At 50.7% G+C, this 19,839-nt stretch overlaps 1 protein-coding gene across 6 annotated transcripts in view; it reads right to left on the minus strand.

Annotated features, from left to right (window-relative positions):
* Nucleotides 1-19,839, minus strand: part of TOX2 (TOX high mobility group box family member 2) — a 144,526-nt gene that overhangs the window by 102,455 nt on the left and 22,232 nt on the right. Inside the window, exon 1 of one of the 6 annotated variants that reach the window (XM_019797656.2) lies at nucleotides 5,016-5,160. The exons of 4 other annotated variants lie outside the window; for them this stretch is intronic. In XM_019797656.2, coding sequence (XP_019653215.1) covers nucleotides 5,016-5,141 — 126 coding nt within the window. In that variant the 5' untranslated portion in view covers nucleotides 5,142-5,160. Of the gene's footprint in view, nucleotides 1-5,015; nucleotides 5,161-19,839 lie in introns of those variants that run through there. One more of the 6 variants, XM_011222539.3, reaches the window with a different exon arrangement.

Below are 19,839 nucleotides of genomic sequence, written 5' to 3' on the forward strand. Positions count from 1 at the left end.
CACTGGCCCTCCTGTCATTCCCCCTCCTTCTGACGAACATTTCATGAGCACCTACCCCAGGCCAACTCTGTCTTGAACAAGGAAAGGCTCAAAAAGTGGCTAAGGACATCAGTGTGAGCACATGTGTGAGTGAATGTGCACATAAAACAAGAATCCAAACACATCCAGCCTGACCCTCTTTTGATTGCTGGCCTGGTTCTCATCCCCTCACTCATGCATTCATTTCCTGAAAGAGTATTTATTCCCTACTTGGGGACCAGGCACTATTCCAGGACCAAAGATCCGTGGAGCCTCCTTCTTGCATTGAAGACAGAAAACATTCAACATAGTAAATAAGTCACTTACACAGTGTGCGAAGGTTCTAAGAATTATGGAAAGAAGAAAAAGGTGAGCAGGTGAGACGAATCAGGAATAGTGGGAGGGAGGATATGCGAGTTTAAACAGGGTGGTCAAGGTGGGCCTGGGGCAGTAGGGCAGTTGGGCAAACTGGAAGGAGGGAAGAGACTAAGCCAGGCAAGTATGCGGGGGGAGGGGTGGAGAAACAGCCCATGCAAAGTCCCAAAGGTGGGGCTGTGCAGGTGAAGACCAGTAGGGTGGGCAGAATAAGCAAGGGGGTGGGGGGAAGAGAAGCCAGAGAAGCAACAGAGGATGGAGTGTACCCCACAGATGGCACTGAGATTACTCCTCCCCAGAGAGAGGAAGCCAGCACTTTTTCCGCAGCCTTATCTGATGGCTGTGGTCAGAGAAGCCAGTAAGGGCAGGCGTGAGGGCTGCAACAGCTCGACACATCCGAGGAGCCTCAGTGGGGCCTCAGAGCAGCTGACATCCGCTCGGCCTGCGGCTTCTTCCTGTGGCTTCTGCAATGCAGGTTGCCCCAGTGGGTGCTATTTTTGCTCCTATTTGAGGTTCTGTGCAGGGCTCCTCTGTGCACAGTACTGGGGGCCGCTGGGCCTGGCCCCTCTTTGGGTTTGCTCTGCTCAGCCATTTAAATGTTCCAAGTGTCTTTGGGGATATTTACTGTCCAGTAGGTGGGAAAGAAGAGGAAATCTGTTATACGTGTCCTCTGGTCCGTCCTCATGACCCTCCAAGATCAGAGAGGTTAGATGGTTTATCCAGGGTAACACAGCCAAATCAAACAACAGGCTGAGGATTCCAAGGTCTGAAGGCCCTTAACTTGCAAAGAGTTATTTACCTTTGCTCCTAAATTAATGTTTCCCAGGCAGCTGCTCTGTGCTATATGTCCTTCTAGAGGGCATGAGGATAAAGGAGCATCATACCCGGCATCAGTCCCCCCAGAGCATCACAGCCCTGATGGGGAGGATTACGATGGGGTGGATACAGGGAAGGGTCCCTGGCCCAGACTGTTGGGAGTGGAAAGAGGGAGCAATCAGAGCAGGCTTCTGGAAAGCAGTGATGCCACAACTCTGTCTGCAGGAATGAGCAGGAGTTCAAGGGGTAAAGGAAACATTCTGGACAAAAAGGCCTGAGTGTACAAAATCCAGAAGCACCACAGCTTGGTTAGTGGGGGAGGGGGCTTCAGAAAGCTGCACAGCAAGTGATGATTCCACCTGGGAGGGAGGAGGCAGAAGCTAGCTTGCTGACTGCAAAAAAATGAGATCAGACAGGTGCCCCAGCCCCCCAAGTGGCCACATTAAGGGTATCAGAACAGATCCAACAGGCTACAAGCAACCATCCAACAAAAGGCTTTCAGCAGGGGAGTGGTTCACAGAGATCCTGCTGGCAATGTGAGGAGAGCAAACTCTACAAGGAAGGAGGAGACAGGGAGGCCTGAGCGGAGCCTCCTGCATCACCCAGGCAATCAGCCAGGCAATAGTGAATTGGGGAGGTGGGGTCATACCTGCAGGTGCAGCCATCAGGGAGTGAGGCAGAGAGAAGGGCTGGGGTGATGTAAGCCGAGGAGTGGACAGTCACAGTGTTTACCCAGATGGGCAAGACAAGGGAGGGTATGTCTGGGGGTAGGGGCGGATGAATCAAGACAAGAACCATTTAGAGTCACCGTCTCCTTCAGATGAACCCTCTGGGCAAGGATGTGCAAACCAAAAGTGGCTTTTTTATACCATTCCCCCATTTATAAGAGGCTGCTGTTCCCATGGCCTCAATTGCTCTGCACAGCAAGTAAGAAAGACCCAGAGAAGGTGAGTACGTGGCCTCAAGTCTCAGCCAGAAATCAAGAGAGGGAAGCCTGCAAATCCAGGCCCACCTGATTCCTGTATCAATGCCCATTTCAACAGACACCCAAAAGCAAGTCCCCCACACCCTCCCTGGGAAACGGCACCCCAGGGTCTGGGAGAAGCTGGAGAAATCATTCCCCATCTATGCTATTTCAGGGCTTCATTTATGGTCCACACATGGGAACACTTGCCCGGCCCCCTGGCTGGGTAGAGATGGTGACTCCTGGGCAGCCCTCGGGTCCCCTGAGGCAATCACAGCAGGTGCCACACGGGGAGCCCCAGCTACGCTTGAGCTGCCTCCGCAGGAAACCTCACGTCCCTGCCTCTGCTCCCAATTCCATTAATTACTGGTTTGCAAATGCAGGAGGCAGCAGGAGGGAGAGAGTCATCGTGGGCGCCACTAATCACAGAAAGCAAATTAATTTCCAACATGAACCTATCCTCCACTGGAGGTTCCACATACAGCCCTGATTTCCAACGTGGAACAGAAGAGTAGGTGTTGGTAGGACCAGGCTGAACTATTTTTCCTAGGGAATCGGAGACCAAAAGAAGGCAAAGAAACTTAGCCACGATCGCAAAGCAACTACACAGAAGGATACAAACAGATAACTCTGGCTTCCCACTCCCTGTGCACTCACCCTCTGCATAAATACTCAGTAGGTGTCTGTTGTGTGTCAGACTAGGACCCCGCAGATAGCCTGCGCCCCAGTCAAAGGCTCCCCGGGTCCTTCCCCAAGAGGGGAGAGTCTTTTTATTCACTGAGCACCAACACGTGCTTTATATATCTAGTCCCATTTAATTCTAATAATCTGCCATTTTCTAGGTAAGGAAATTGGCTCAGAGAGGTAAAGTGACCTGCAATAAACCACACAGCAAACACAAAGCAGAGCCAGGACTCAAAGTCAAGTCTTAGACCTGGGTACAGCTCCTGTTCTCCAGGTCCAGGGGGACTCAGGGGTGGTGATACTCCAGCCACACCCTCCCTTCTAAGACCACTCCCACCTCCCTTCCAAAGTCTTCTCCGACCTTGGGCTCTCAGGAGCATTGGCTTAACGGCTGGCTCTTGTCCCAAGACCCCACCAATACAATGCTAGTATTCAGAAAGCTGTTCAGGAAGCGTTAAAAATAAGAGTCGGTTCTGTTGAAGACAGCCAATAAGTCCCTGTAATTAACTCCTCTCCCAGTCAAGAGCCCGTGGATGTAACCAGAGACATAGAGAAATTGGTACCAGACAGGGCTATGTAGCAGAATGTGGTCCTGAATCCAAGCTCCCTCAGAAGGGAACCAGAACACAGAGTCTTTAGCTATAAGCACAAGGGGGAGCGCTCCCCAGGTCCTATGCCCATATGGGCACGTCTGTGCGCACACACACACACACACACACACACACACACAGAGTGTTAGCCATGAAGTTCTCCTAAGCAGAGCTAAGGGTTTAGAGCATTTGTTCATTCACTCATTCAACATTTATGGAGGTCCTACCACATACAAGGCAAAATGTTAGGCAATGTGTGTGTGCATGCACACACAATCATCATAATACAGGGAAGGAAATAGCAGTGTCCCCATTTTATGGATAAGGAGACTGAGACTTGCAAGGCTCAAGACACTTGCTCCATGTCACAGATTGTATTTGAGGCAGAGCTGAGATCTGAAACTAGTACTTAACCCAGACTCTGGTACACAGGGTACACTCCATGGCCAGTTCCTCAGTGGCTGGCTGGCTCCAAAGCCTTCCTCAGCAGACAGGGCCTGTGGCCTCTTGCCTCTGATCCAGCATGCAGAAAGTGGAGATCACACAGGGGATATAGAAGCTCCTGCTTCTAGGTCTCTCTCAGTTCACCTGGGACATTCCAGGCAAGGGAAAGCAGGCATGAGAGGGCGGTTTCTGTTTCTGGGACACACGTGCACAAAGCCAGTTTTTCAACAATGACTGTGATGAATCACAGCGCCAGAAGAGGTCAGGCCTCCTGCTCAGCGGGGTGCAGCCCCGTCACCTGCAAGCAGCCCCACCCCCAACTCAGCCAACTCCCTCCACAAAGACCATCTCCCCAGCAACAGCTAGAAAATGCCATCAATGTTAGGTTTCTGCATTCAAAATCTCTGTCACCTATTATGTGTGTATGTGTTTGCCCTTAAATCTGTGACAACGTCCTCCTTCATCTTTGGCTGTCCTTGCTTTTACAACAGGATGGCAGCTGGAGATCCCAACTGGTTATTTTTCAAGATTCTTAATAGACAAAAAGAAAAGGTGGTACTGGCAAATTTGGGGAGGAAGTTTTATTGATTCCACAAACTCCAAAATCCAATGGAAGAAGGCAGCTCAAACTTTGTTCCTTAGTGACAGCCCCAGCTACTCTTCATCCCTCCCTCTTGAAAAGCCCTTCCCACTCCTCACTCTAGGTATCTTCTGGGCTCCTATCATACCATGTACTACCCCATCCTCATTTCTGGTTTGAGTTGACCAGAACCCCCACCCACACCTGGCCAGGCCCACTGCAAGGGAATGAACGAACGAACGAATGAATGAATGAATGAATGAATAAATAAATAAATACTTCCAAGCACGCTGGGCACCTATGGTGCTCAAGGTGCCAAGACCTGCCCCTCTAGGGGCCAATCCCAGCCACTTTCAGAATGCCTTTTCAAGAAGGAGCTGCCAACTGCAGGCCTCCTGGACCCTCTAGAGCATCTTCACTCCACAAGGTGACAAGCACCAGTCCAGGTCCCAGCCTGCCTCCCCCAACCGGCACCGTCTGTCTTCGCCCCGCAGCAACGGCCTGACCACCTCCACCGCAGGAGGAGATGGCACCCGCTGCTTACCTTCTGCTGAAACACACCTGCAATGCACCAGCGTCTTGCAAGTAGAAGGAGCCCGAGTCTCATTCCACAGAAGCCCTGGCAGTGAGAGAACGCGCCCGCGACAGCCTCTGTGCGATTCTGCTGCATAATCAGCAGAGAAAGAGAAAAAATGCCAGAAATAGCAAGCTTTATAAGCCCTCCTGACAAGTCTTGGTCCTCTATTGGCTGGAGGCCCAGCACCCCCGCCCCCCATCCCATTCCTATAAGGTGAAATGGAAAAACCTGTTATTTAACCTCTTTTATCAAAATCCATCTCCTATCCCAATCTGGGCCTGAGTGTTTGGAGCTCCTGGTAGCGGTCTCCACACCAGGTCTCGGGGAGCAGAAGGGAAGGCAGCCTTCCCCACTCACGCACACTGCCTCGGGAGCCGGTATTGAGCTGAAAAGGCTTCTGAAGGCAGCCTGGCAGCACCTGTCAACATGTGGAAGTTGCATGCCATTTCATTTGGCAATCAGACTCTGAGCATCCGTCCTGCAGACATCCTTGTGCTGGTGTGCACGGTGCATGCCCACAGATGTTGCTCATTACAGACAAGAATGAGGGGCGTACTCAATGTCTAAAACCAGGATCCGGGTGAACAGATTAAAATATATTCTATGCGATATGATGGAATGAGGAAGGTCTGCAGGTGCTGACTTGGGACTGGTTGGGAGAGAAAGTCAAGGACATGATTTCATTTTTATAAAAAACAATAACTGTATGTGTGTGTGTGTGTGTGTGTGTGTGTGTTTGGATATGCACTGTCAAAGATGCCAAACTGTGAACAGTGGTCACCCTGCGGAGTAGGAGAAGAGGGTATTTTCATTTGCTACTTTCTCTTTTTTGTCTTATTTTCTTCTTTTTTTCTCTTCCACAAGCACGTATGACATTTGTAATTTAAAACAAGAACATAAGAGCCTTCCTGGTTCCTTCCCGCTCCTCTGATACCAGCAGACCACGGACCGGACCGAGGTCACCCACCCCAAGGCTGGATCAGATTGGGACAGGGGTGGCCTGAGGCACTATGGATCCCCCTGCAGCCTTGTTAACTTTCACACAAGTGCAGTTAACGTAGGGTTCCATGAAGAATGTGGACTCTGGAATAAGACAGAACTGGGTTCAAATCCTAGCTGTGCCTGCTGGAACAGTTAGCTTCCCTAAGCCTTAGTTTCTTCATCTGTAAAATGGGGATGACAGTACCTATTAAGTGCCATGTACCATGCCAGGCACTGTTAAACCAATTTTAATCTTTGGACATTTCAGAAACACCAGAGGCTGCTGAGGAAGCCTCAGAGAGCTGAGGACATCCAGGACTCAGCGAGAGGTGTTCTGGGAATAATCCCATTATTCAACACTTATACCAATAATAAACTAAGTGACAAGGAGAAGGACCTGGGTAGCAAATGGTGACAAAGGGGACCAATGCCCAGATCTCTGCGTGAGGAGGGTGCGGGAGGGGGGGAGGATCAGAAAGGGCTCCAGAGAGGAAGAGTCTTGTGTCTGTGCCTCTGCACCTTTCCCATGCTGTTCCTTCTGCCTGGATCACACTTGCCAGACCCTCAAACAACTGGCATCTCATCCTTCACATCCTGCTTGGAGATCTCCTTCCCTCCCAGAGAGGGCTCCTCTGGCTCACCCACACGGAATTACTCTTTTCACAGCACACCCCTCCAGCCAATGGTTTCTGCTTATTTGTTTTGATGGCTTTCATTTCTGTTTATTGTTCATCTTCCTCACTAGGCTGTGAGCTCCGGGATGACCAGGACCCTCCAGAGCCTTGCACATGTCTGGGTCTTGGTTCCTAGCAGAGGGCCTGACACACAGCAGATGCTCAACAAATAGAAAGTACACACAATCTATAGATCCAAGGCCCAGATCCCAGCACATGGAGCTTGTGTGAAGGAAAGGGAAATATAGATTCTGTACTATGATAGAAAGATGGAAATTTCAGACGTATCGAAGATCTGAAAACACACACACAAAGCTGGGAGGGTTCTAGAAAAGCCCAGCCACGAATACTTCTATAGGCTTAAGATGGGAAAGGACTTTCTAGGCCGAAGTTCATTTTCACATGGACATTTATTTCTTCATTGCAACATTATTTATAAGAAAATGGAAACAAGAATAAAATCCATTGAGGGGTGCCTGGGTTGTTCAGTCAGTTGAGCATCTGACTCTTGGTTTCAGCTCAGGTCATGATCTTAGGGTCATGCAATCAAGCCCCGGTCGGGCTCCATGCTCGGCGTGGGAGTCTGCTTCTCCCTCTCCCTCCCCTGCTGACCCTCTCCTCAATTTCTTTCTCTCGCTCTCTCTCAAATAAAAATCTTTAAATGTCACACTGTTGCTCTTTAAAAGAAAGAATAAAATCCCTTGATAGAGTATTGGTTAAATAAATCACAACTCTCTATATGATGGAATACTCTGAAGCCATGACAAATGATCTGTATTCTCTGATATGGAAAGAAGTCCATATTGCTTTTTGGATGTTGAACTTTCTAATTGGAAACCAGAGACTCTAATAAGCAAAAGGTGTAACTGATTATTACAGAGAAAGTGTGAAGCTAAAAGCCCTCAGTTATCATTTATTAATTCATTCACTCAAAAGCATTGTCTGTTCCCTGTGCCTAGTCCTTACTCTATGCAGGGCAGGGTTCCAGACAGGAGAGTCATGTGTGATCAGGACACTGCCCTTGCCCTCGAAGACAGCTCAGCTCAAATACATAGGTGAGAAGTTAGTACATAAGGGAGACAGTGCTCCTGGCTAAGGGCCTCAGGGTCATTGGCTGAGGGGGGAGCTTCCCAGAAAAGGTGTAATCCCAGCTGGGGATGGAAGGAGGGGCAGTGTTGGGTATACAAAAGGGAGGAAGCATGTTGAGACGCAGAGGTGGGGCGACAGGGGGCCCGTGCAGAAAGTCCCTGCATTATCCATCAAACACTGAACTCCAGTACAGGTGGGAAAAGGGATCTGAGAGCTGAGCCTGGGTCCAGAAGATTCTGGATTTGATTCTGCCACTCATGAGCTAGACAGAGAATTCTGGGGTTGTGACGATGCTGTCCCCCCATGTGTGGTCAGAGAACAGCTTCCTGACCTGGACTCACTCACCCTGAGAGTGCCTGTCCCATTAACCATTTGGGCCAAGGGACCCAGTGCAGGGTGGAGGGGGTCCCAGCTCCACAGACCCTCTGCTCAGTCAATTCCTTCTGGGGTGGAGCTGGGCAGGGACCACTGCACCTTGAAGGAACTCAGCATTTTTTAGGTTTTTTTGGTGGGGGCATTTTGAGGCAGCTCGATGGGGATGGTTCAAAACAAAGAGAGATGACTCAGCTTCATGTGAAGAGCCGAAGCCTTTTGGAAAAGATATTTCTGTTTGAATGCTTCTCTCTCTCTCGGCCACAGAGGCAGCTCATCCAGGCTGCCTTGTTTTCTTGACATTCAGCTGTTCCCAGAGTCGGGGCAGGGATGAGGTCCAGGCTCTGGGGGCCATACAAGCCTGAGTCTGAATCCTGGCACTACCCCTCACTCACTCAGAAGATCTGGACAAAGTTACACCCTGTCTGAGCCCGTGTTTTCTTAAGACCGCCTTGCGGGGTCTTTGTGCAAAGCTGCTGTCACTCATGGAAAGGGTCTGGTCCCATGCCTGGCACAAAGAGAGTGTACAATAAATATCACTATTAGTAACTATAGCGACCTGTGCTGAGCTTCTGCTGTGCCTGGATTAACTCACTTAATCCTTATACACTGCTGAACACAAGGTCCCAGTTTACGGCTGAATGGACTGGGGCTCAAAGCCATGAGCTGAATTGAGTGTCCTTCTCCCCATTCAAGAGGGTCAGTGCACACACCCCAGGCCGACTTAGAAGTGAATCTCAATAAGCTCTTTCTGTCCATCTGACTCTTTCTCACCAGCAGTCCAATGCACACCAGGTCCTCACGGCCTTGATCTGCAAAATGGGGACAATATTCTGAGGTTGTTGAAAGAGTCTAGTCATGGCTTAATGAAATAATGCCATAAAGGTGCTTAGAAGCCTTCAATGTTATCACATCACTCCTTCCTCTGGGACAAGCAGTCAACAAAAAGCTGAGCTCTCCATGTACAATACCCCAAGGAGAGGCACGAAGCTGTTTGGGAAAACACCTTCACAAGTCGGGAGAAAACCTGAACACGGGAAAGAGGTGTGAGCTCATGAAAATTAAAAAAAAAAAAAAAAGGACTTTACAATGACCCGTCATCAAATGGCCACCCTGCACCATGACATGAACACAGGGTCTCTCAAACTTTTGTCCCTGCAACAAATGGAAAAAAAAAAAAAAAGCCGATGCAGGCGAACACATGGTAACTCAAGACAGTCAAAAACCCTTTCCATCCCTTCCCCTGCATCGCCCTGAAGGACATGCTGACAGGGCAACCTTAATAGTAACTGACTAATTGTAAACCCTGTGATTACCAGGGTTGATTTCCATGGAACTTCCTTTTACGGCGCAGAGAACCTCTCTGGGGCGTAATTGCTAAGTTCAATTTTAGCTCTGTCACATCCAACCATCGCTGCGAACTAAGGCGGCTGCTTCCTTGCCAGGTAAGCTGTAATGAAGTCGGCTCCCTGCTTAATTTCACAATATTGTGATGCCCCCGTCAGCACCTGTAAGTGCTGAGAAGCTCTGAGCTGCTGTTAAATACATCTCGCCCAAGGGGAGTGATTAAAGTCGCTTTGCGCCTCTCTAGTGCCCGTCTGGATCCTCGCACCCACTCTGACGTTGTGGTTGCTCAATCCCACGCGCCTCCTCGCCCAAAACACCGGCCACTGTGGGGCCGCCCTGCGCACCCGAGGGTGCATGGGGCCCTGCCTCCCCTCCTCCTCTGTCAGAGCCTCCCACTCCCCCCACCCTCCCACAGCCCTGTCAGAATTCGAACTCATGTCTGGCTGCACAGAGTCGCACCGAATGGTCCTCACACAGCCTCCCACTGCACCGCGTGTGCATTTTTGTCACCGCGCCCACAACACCACGTTCCAGCCTCATTGTGTCTCAGTGCCCCGCTGGCCTTGGCATCTGTCCTNCGCCCTGCGCACCCGAGGGTGCATGGGGCCCTGCCTCCCCTCCTCCTCTGTCAGAGCCTCCCACTCCCCCCACCCTCCCACAGCCCTGTCAGAATTCGAACTCATGTCTGGCTGCACAGAGTCGCACCGAATGGTCCTCACACAGCCTCCCACTGCACCGCGTGTGCATTTTTGTCACCGCGCCCACAACACCACGTTCCAGCCTCATTGTGTCTCAGTGCCCCGCTGGCCTTGGCATCTGTCCTGTGATGGAGCAGCCACCACCTCCCACAGACGGAACTCCCCCCACTGGGTTCCAACAGCACAACTTTACTCCCGGGCGCTGCCAGGCTTGTTTGGCCTGACTTTGTGCGGCCACAGCTGTTGTCCAGAAATCCACAGGAGCAGAGGGGTGAGCACTGTGCCCTCCCAGCGCCCACTACTGGCCGGGCGCGCACCAGGTTCTTTGAGCCCATGTAATCCCTACCAGCAGCCAGAGCAGCAAGGGGGCAGGGGCTCGTCCCCTTGTTTTATATTTGGGGAAACTGATGTCTGAGAACTTCCATGAGGCTGGTGAGAGGAACTGCTTTCAGTTTCAGTTCCAAATGCCAGTTAAGGCTGTCTTTTTTGTGAGGAGCTGCCAATCCTCTTCCCCCTCATCAAAGAAATCATGGAGTAAACCTATTTCCCTTTTCACTTATCTGCCAGGAAGCCCACAGCCAGCTTTGCAGGCCAATTTCAATAACTGCAGAGCCCAGGGCCAATATATCTGCTTTCATTTTTTCGCCTAGAATTAGTTCTATTTTATGTTTTCGTCGGCTCTAATTTTGTAGTGTATTACATATACCTATATCTTCGTATGTGTTCTTGTCACCAAATAACCAAAAATAAACAAGCAACCACCAAAAGTGAGACTGAGAGGTTAGGCGGTGTCCCAAGGTCCCACAGTGGGCCCAGCGTGCTCTTCCTACTACTATCTGACCCCATCTTCTCCCTTCCTCAATCAAAAGCAGGTTCTGGACATTTGCTTCTTGCCAAGCACAAGAGGTAAGAGGTCCCACTACATACACACTCACTTCCCAACATGAGGTAACACTGAGAGTAGCACATACTCTGTCCTCGGTACAGTTTCCTGCATTTATACATATTGGTTTTCAAGACAATCCTGTTAGGTAGATACAATTATTATCCCCATTTTACAGAGAAGGAAACTAAGGCACAGAGAAGGTAAGTAACTTGCTGGATGTGCACAGCTAATAAGTGCCACAAGCAGGATTGGAAGTAAGTTTCCTCTCACTGTGGTGCTGTCAACTGAGTCACTGAATCCCTCATTTTACAGATAAGGAGACAAGGTTCCAAGAGACAAAGTGTTCCCTCAAGCCTGGGCTTTAACTATCAGGTCTGGATGGCTGCAGCTGTAGACGGAGAAGCCAGGGGCTCCAGGAAGCCCCACTCTCAAAGTCCAGCCAAGGCAAAGCCATGCTTCTAGAAGCAAGGATACAAGACCACTCCAGCAGAGGTACACAAGGAGGTTGCCAGGCAGAAACACAAGGACTAGAAACCTTCAGGATCTCCGAGGCCACCTCCGCTGCCTCTCCACCACAACCACCCTGGACCCCTGTGTGGTAGGACAGGTGTCACAAGCCAGCCGGCCCCACACGGCAAGCTGACAAACACAGTCCTCCCAGACATACTGGTGTCTGAGCCCCCAGTTCAGCCAAAGGCAGAATGGAAATGAATTCTGAAGCATGAAGACTCAGGTTCAAATCTCAGCTCTGCCACTTACTAGCTGTGAACCCTGGGTAAGGTGAGCCTCTCTGCAAATTGGGGTATTGATGCCAGATGCCACCACCTTGCTGGATGTCTGTGGACATGCAGAGCCCACCGGCCCTGTGCCCTCCCTCCCAGAGGAGATGTGTTGCTGTTTCAGTGCCTGCCTCCAGCAGCATCCTGGCAACTCCCTCCAGGGCATCAATCGGGAGATGACGGGGAAGGAGAGGGCAGGGAGGTTTGCTCCAACTTATCTCACTCAGGACAGGCTTTCTGGGACAAGACTGAAAACTAAAATTAAATAATGAAATATGAGTTTGAATAGAAACCCAAAGTCAGGACTGATCTTGCTAGAACTGCTCAGTACTACCTCCAGGCAGGAAGGGAGTTCCCATGGCTTGTCCCACCGCTGGTGGGTATCTGCAACATCTTCCAGCCATCAGATGCAGGATGGGCTGGCAGCCCACGTGATGCATCTCGGTTACCATGGTTTCTGTTTACTCTGGGGCCTGGTAAAGAGGAGTGTTTGCTGTACTCCGACTTGCAGTCACCGAGGTCCCTGCACTGTCCTAGGCTGCACACAGGCAGGAGCCCGCGTGCGCAGAAGAGAGGCACTCAGATTAACTCGGCCCCACAGGGTCCTCCCACCGGACCCAGGGTGGATGGGACCAGGCCCCATTTTCAGAAGAGAGAACCAAGGCCTGAGGCTAGCAGTACCTGCCCAGAGTTTCATAGCGATGCCACAAGGAGCAGGGATTCAAACTCAAATTTGCCTGACTTGTCCTATTTTTCCAATTCTGTGCTGGCTCATTTATGATCATTATTCTGGCTCCCAGAGACTTCAAGCCTTTTCTAAAATGGCACCCCCTGAGATGCCTTGAGGGAACCTGTTGAAGGCTCAGGGACATCAGAGGCAGTCCATGGGCATTCCAGTTCCAGGGGGCTGGACACTCAGGTCCCCACACTAGATCCGACAACATTCTCAGTTCATAATTCAAGGATCACTGGCCAACAGAACTACATCCAAACACCTCACTTAATCTAGCACCCCAGACCCGCCCCTCAATCCTACACACGTGACCTCTCCCTCTCTGTCTCCTCGTCTTTTCCAATGCTCAAATCCCTCCTCTTCCACAAGGATTTCCTGGGTGCCCCATGAGCATCGATCTCTCCCTCATCCCAAAGCCCACCAAACCCAGCCACCCTGTGTATAGGCTGCCCATGGAAGTCTCTCCCCACCTCCCTCCTAAGACTGGGTCACATAGGGGCTGCTCAGGGGACATGTAGGAACCAAAAGTTCTTTTCTCAGACCAACTGTGCTGACACTTAAAGAGAACTGGCACTTTAATGGCTGCTCAAATGTGCCAAGTCTCTCCTTCCACAGGGCCTTCGCATATGCTGTTGTATCTAGAATGTCTCCCTTGCCCCATGTAGCAACCTGTCTTCCTACGACTCCTGAGGCTCTCCTGACCCTCCGTTACCTGGCTTCACAGTACCTGTGCAGCCCTCCTAACCAACCCTGTTATGCTCACATTTTGTGTTTCATTATGTCATTATATGTCTCTTGTTCACCCTGGAGTTCCCCCCGCAGTGCCTAGCACACAGCAGGGGCTCCATAAATGTTTGTGGTCAGCCATGGCAGATTACAAAGATGACCACAGGTCCTCCTGTTCCTACACGCATGCCCTCTGCACCGTGATGTCACTGCTCCTCTTACCAAGAGATGGAGTCTGTCTTTCCACCTTGAAGCCGGGCTTAGCCATGTGACTTTATTTGGCCACTGAGACAGCAACAAATATGCCAGGAGGAAAAACTCGAAAAGCATGTGTGCACTAGAGCGTCTCACTCGTGCTGTGCCAGGAGCCCCAGAACACTAAGTGGAGGAGCCTTCTAGCGGTTAGGAGAAGAGGTTTGGGGGAAAGCCGAGCCAACAGTCAGCCAACTCCCAGCCAGCAGCCTGCCAAGTGCCACACAGGTGAGCGAGGCCATCCTGCATCACCGAGCTGTCAGGTAACCAGCCAAGTGATCACAGAGGTAGGAGGGGGCCCTGCAGAGACCAGCCGGCCCAGCCCAGATAGTCCTCCAGCCAATTCACAGATTTGAGCTAAATAAAACCGTGGTTGGTTTAAACAACTAATTTCTGGTGGCTTGTTAATGCAGCAACTAACAGGAGCTAACAGAAGAGCACTGACCACAATATGCTCCCAGCCGAAGAACGAGTGTCTGGTCTATACGACCTCAAGTTGAGAACAACACAAGCCTCTTGGGAGGTGGAAAGCAGCTAGAAGGTGAGGCTCAGGCCCCTGGGTTTGAACCCTACTGGCCTATGACTTTGGCTTCAGCCTGGACAAGGTGGGCACTCAACTCTGTCTGCAGTAGGAATAACTCATGCTATGCCAAGTCTTCTAGGTTGGGATGATTTGAGTCTAAACAGGGAACACATGTGAAAGCCCTCCCCCCCCGCCAAAGAAAGCCAAAGACCCTCTGCACGTGGGAGGACAAGTGTTACAGAATAAAAGTCATAACTTTGGAGTTGGACAGATTCTGGTTCCGGAACCACTCTGCTACCTGCAGGCTGTGTGACCTTAGATAAGTTTCTCAACCTCTCTGAGCTTCTGGTGTCACCTGACCAGGTACCAGATGTCTGTGACATAGTAATAAGAATATGTAACTTGCAGGTCTATTGTGAGGGTTAAAGAAAACAGTATACATGAGACACCTGGCACATAGTAGGTATTCAATCAATAGTAGCTCTTCCTCCATTGCAACCCCTACCCAGCAGGTACCTCTCATGTTACCATCTTAGCCCTGCCACCCCCACTTGGCAGTAACGCTTTCCATGTTCGATATCAGCATCTTGTGCCAGATGCCAAGTTGTGACTGTAGCTTACATAACATCCTGAGAGCGAGAGAGAGAGAGAGGTTTATTTGAAGAATGAGAAAGAGCTGGATGTTGCCAGCTTTGACTGGGGGAGAAAACTCAGACCATGGATAAGAGAGTGAGGAAGGCTGAAAATGATTCAGATCTGAATCCTCGGCCTCAAAGTCTTGACACACGCAAGCCCCCATCTACCTTCATCTGGGATAACTGTCTGTGGTCCTTCCTCCCTTCACCTCCAAGGCCCCCGCATGCAGGAAGGAAGAAGGCAGCAAGGTAACTAGCTCTTACCTACACTGAGATTGCCGGACAGCAGTGTGATTCCAGCGCCTCTGTTCCACAAAGCACCTACAACAAAAGTAGAAGCCCCTCCACCCCAAGGACCCCAAATATCAAGAAAGTGGTCTACAGAAATGCTCCNGTCAAGAAAATGGTCTACAGAAATGGTCCAGGATAGACTCCAGCCACCCAATCCAGCGCGCACGCGCACACACGCACACGCGCAGCGAAGAAGCTGAATCAGGAAAGATAGACATGTGGGGAAGAGGGCCCAGTGTGGGGGCAGGAAGGGCCCCAGAGCAGAGGGGTGCAACACTGGATTACTCGCCTCGCACACATCACACCTGCCCCCAAGCCCTCTGGGGCTCCCCATTAGAGGACCCAGACTCCAGGGCCTGGCACTCAGTGCCCTGCCCAAGCCGCAGGCTTTGCCCCCTCTTCCACACTAGCCTGTACCCATCCAGACAGCTGTGCCCCGGTTCCCCAAGCCTCCCGTCCCCTTGTCCTTAGCCACAGCTCCTCCCTGCTGGATGAGGTCCTAGAGGTCAAGAATGGGGGTCCTTGCAAACAGGTTTGGGTTCCAGTCCCAGTGTGCCCATGGCCCAGTCACCTGACTTCCAGTACCTCAGTTTACCTGCAGAGCAGGATCAGCTTCTACTCCAAGTGTGGTTGTGAAGAATAAATATAACATAAGCAAAACACCTATCCCATGATAGATGCGAAATTAATGGCTCTTCTGTTCTCCCCTCTCCTATACGTCCCCATCCTACCCTTCTTAGAGGTCCTGACTAAATGCCTCCCTTTGCCAGGAAGCACTCCCTGAACACTGCAGGTCTCAGGGATTCATTCTCTCTCTCCCTCCCCTCCTCCTCCCTTCCCTCCTCAGTCTCTCTCCCTTCCTCTCCCTCTCTCTCTTCCTCCCTCCCTTTCTCCCTCCTCCCTTTCATCCTCCTCTTTTCTCTGCTCCCTCTCTCCTTCCCCCTCTTGGGCTCTGAAGTAAGAGTTGTCTTACCTATGCAGACCCCCACCTATCCACCCATCCCTACCTGCAGGCTCCATCACAACCTAGGACAAGGACAAAGGACCAATCACGACCAAAACCATGGGAAGCTGCCGCACAAACAGTGCCCAGAGAGCAGAAGTGGCTTACCCAAGGTCACACAGCAGAGTTCAAACAAGAGTCAACCATCCTGCCTCCCCTTCCACATTCTCAAGACTATTCTCAGACAAGGATATAGTGTATGGAGGCTGACGGGGTCCTACCCAGATCCATCCCCCAGAGGCTGTGAGTGCTAATGCCCCTTCCTCTGCAGAGGTGCCCTTGCACAACAGGAAAAAAGCACAGGAAGCATGACACCTCTCTCCCAATGCTCCCTGAGGAAGCTCACGGCCTGTGACCAACTGACAAGGGTATGCAAAAGGCCTCAGATGGGACCAGCCCTGGCCTCAAGATGGGACCAGCGCTGGGGTATCNAGAGCCTTGCACATGTCTGGGTCTTGGTTCCTAGCGGAGGGCCTGACACACAGCAGATGCTCAACAAATAGAAAGTACACACAATCTATAGATCCAAGGCCCAGATCCCAGCACATGGAGCTTGTGTGAAGGAAAGGGAAATATAGATTCTGTACTATGATAGAAAGATGGAAATTTCAGACGTATCGAAGATCTGAAAACACACACACAAAGCTGGGAGGGTTCTAGAAAAGCCCAGCCACGAATACTTCTATAGGCTTAAGATGGGAAAGGACTTTCTAGGCCGAAGTTCATTTTCACATGGACATTTATTTCTTCATTGCAACATTATTTATAAGAAAATGGAAACAAGAATAAAATCCATTGAGGGGTGCCTGGGTTGTTCAGTCAGTTGAGCATCTGACTCTTGGTTTCAGCTCAGGTCATGATCTTAGGGTCATGCAATCAAGCCCCGGTCGGGCTCCATGCTCGGCGTGGGAGTCTGCTTCTCCCTCTCCCTCCCCTGCTGACCCTCTCCTCAATTTCTTTCTCTCGCTCTCTCTCAAATAAAAATCTTTAAATGTCACACTGTTGCTCTTTAAAAGAAAGAATAAAATCCCTTGATAGAGTATTGGTTAAATAAATCACAACTCTCTATACGATGGAATACTCTGAAGCCATGACAAATGATCTGTATTCTCTGATATGGAAAGAAGTCCATATTGCTTTTTGGACGTTGAACTTTCTAATTGGAAACCAGAGACTCTAATAAGCAAAAGGTGTAACTGATTATTACAGAGAAAGTGTGAAGCTAAAAGCCCTCAGTTATCATTTATTAATTCATTCACTCAAAAGCATTGTCTGTTCCCTGTGCCTAGTCCTTACTCTATGCAGGGCAGGGTTCCAGACAGGAGAGTCATGTGTGATCAGGACACTGCCCTTGCCCTCGAAGACAGCTCAGCTCAAATACATAGGTGAGAAGTTAGTACATAAGGGAGACAGTGCTCCTGGCTAAGGGCCTCAGGGTCATTGGCTGAGGGGGGAGCTTCCCAGAAAAGGTGTAATCCCAGCTGGGGATGGAAGGAGGGGCAGTGTTGGGTATACAAAAGGGAGGAAGCATGTTGAGACGCAGAGGTGGGGCGACAGGGGGCCCGTGCAGAAAGTCCCTGCATTATCCATCAAACACTGAACTCCAGTACAGGTGGGAAAAGGGATCTGAGAGCTGAGCCTGGGTCCAGAAGATTCTGGATTTGATTCTGCCACTCATGAGCTAGACAGAGAATTCTGGGGTTGTGACGATGCTGTCCCCCCATGTGTGGTCAGAGAACAGCTTCCTGACCTGGACTCACTCACCCTGAGAGTGCCTGTCCCATTAACCATTTGGGCCAAGGGACCCAGTGCAGGGTGGAGGGGGTCCCAGCTCCACAGACCCTCTGCTCAGTCAATTCCTTCTGGGGTGGAGCTGGGCAGGGACCACTGCACCTTGAAGGAACTCAGCATTTTTTAGGTTTTTTTGGTGGGGGCATTTTGAGGCAGCTCGATGGGGATGGTTCAAAACAAAGAGAGATGACTCAGCTTCATGTGAAGAGCCGAAGCCTTTTGGAAAAGATATTTCTGTTTGAATGCTTCTCTCTCTCTCGGCCACAGAGGCAGCTCATCCAGGCTGCCTTGTTTTCTTGACATTCAGCTGTTCCCAGAGTCGGGGCAGGGATGAGGTCCAGGCTCTGGGGGCCATACAAGCCTGAGTCTGAATCCTGGCACTACCCCTCACTCACTCAGAAGATCTGGACAAAGTTATACCCTGTCTGAGCCCGTGTTTTCTTAAGACCGCCTTGCGGGGTCTTTGTGCAAAGCTGCTGTCACTCATGGAAAGAGTCTGGTCCCATGCCTGGCACAAAGAGAGTGTACAATAAATATCACTATTAGTAACTACAGCGACCTGTGCTGAGCTTCTGCTGTGCCTGGATTAACTCACTTAATCCTTATACACTGCTGAACACAAGGTCCCAGTTTACGGCTGAATGGACTGGGGCTCAAAGCCATGAGCTGAATTGAGTGTCCTTCTCCCCATTCAAGAGGGTCAGTGCACACACCCCAGGCCGACTTAGAAGTGAATCTCAATAAGCTCTTTCTGTCCATCTGACTCTTTCTCACCAGCAGTCCAATGCACACCAGGTCCTCACGGCCTTGATCTGCAAAATGGGGACAATATTCTGAGGTTGTTGAAAGAGTCTAGTCATGGCTTAATGAAATAATGCCATAAAGGTGCTTAGAAGCCTTCAATGTTATCACATCACTCCTTCCTCTGGGACAAGCAGTCAACAAAAAGCTGAGCTCTCCATGTACGATACCCCAAGGAGAGGCACGAAGCTGTTTGGGAAAACACCTTCACAAGTCGGGAGAAAACCTGAACACGGGAAAGAGGTGTGAGCTCATGAAAATTAAAAAAAAAAAAAAAGGACTTTACAATGACCCGTCATCAAATGGCCACCCTGCACCATGACATGAACACAGGGTCTCTCAAACTTTTGTCCCTGCAACAAATGGAAAAAAAAAAAAAAAGCCGATGCAGGCGAACACATGGTAACTCAAGACAGTCAAAAACCCTTTCCATCCCTTCCCCTGCATCGCCCTGAAGGACATGCTGACAGGGCAACCTTAATAGTAACTGACTAATTGTAAACCCTGTGATTACCAGGGTTGATTTCCATGGAACTTCCTTTTACGGCGCAGAGAACCTCTCTGGGGCGTAATTGCCAAGTTCAATTTTAGCTCTGTCACATCCAACCATCGCTGCGAACTAAGGCGGCTGCTTCCTTGCCAGGTAAGCTGTAATGAAGTCGGCTCCCTGCTTAATTTCACAATATTGTGATGCCCCCGTCAGCACCTGTAAGTGCTGAGAAGCTCTGAGCTGCTGTTAAATACATCTCGCCCAAGGGGAGTGATTAAAGTCGCTTTGCGCCTCTCTAGTGCCCGTCTGGATCCTCGCACCCACTCTGACGTTGTGGTTGCTCAATCCCACGCGCCTCCTCGCCCAAAACACCGGCCACTGTGGGGCTGCCCTGCGCACCCGAGGGTGCATGGGGCCTTGCCTCCCCTCCTCCTCTGTCAGAGCCTCCCACTCCCCCCACCCTCCCACAGCCCTGTCAGAATTCGAACTCATGTCTGGCTGCACAGAGTCGCACCGAATGGTCCTCACACAGCCTCCCACTGCACCGCGTGTGCATTTTTGTCACCGCGCCCACAACACCACGTTCCAGCCTCATTGTGTCTCAGTGCCCCGCTGGCCTTGGCATCTGTCCAGTGATGGAGCAGCCACCACCTCCCACAGATGGAACTCCCCCCACTGGGTTCCAACAGCACAACTTTACTCCCGGGCGCTGCCAGGTTT

Source organism: Ailuropoda melanoleuca, chromosome 13 (assembly GCF_002007445.2).
Source record: "Ailuropoda melanoleuca isolate Jingjing chromosome 13, ASM200744v2, whole genome shotgun sequence".
NCBI lineage: Eukaryota > Metazoa > Chordata > Mammalia > Carnivora > Ursidae > Ailuropoda > Ailuropoda melanoleuca.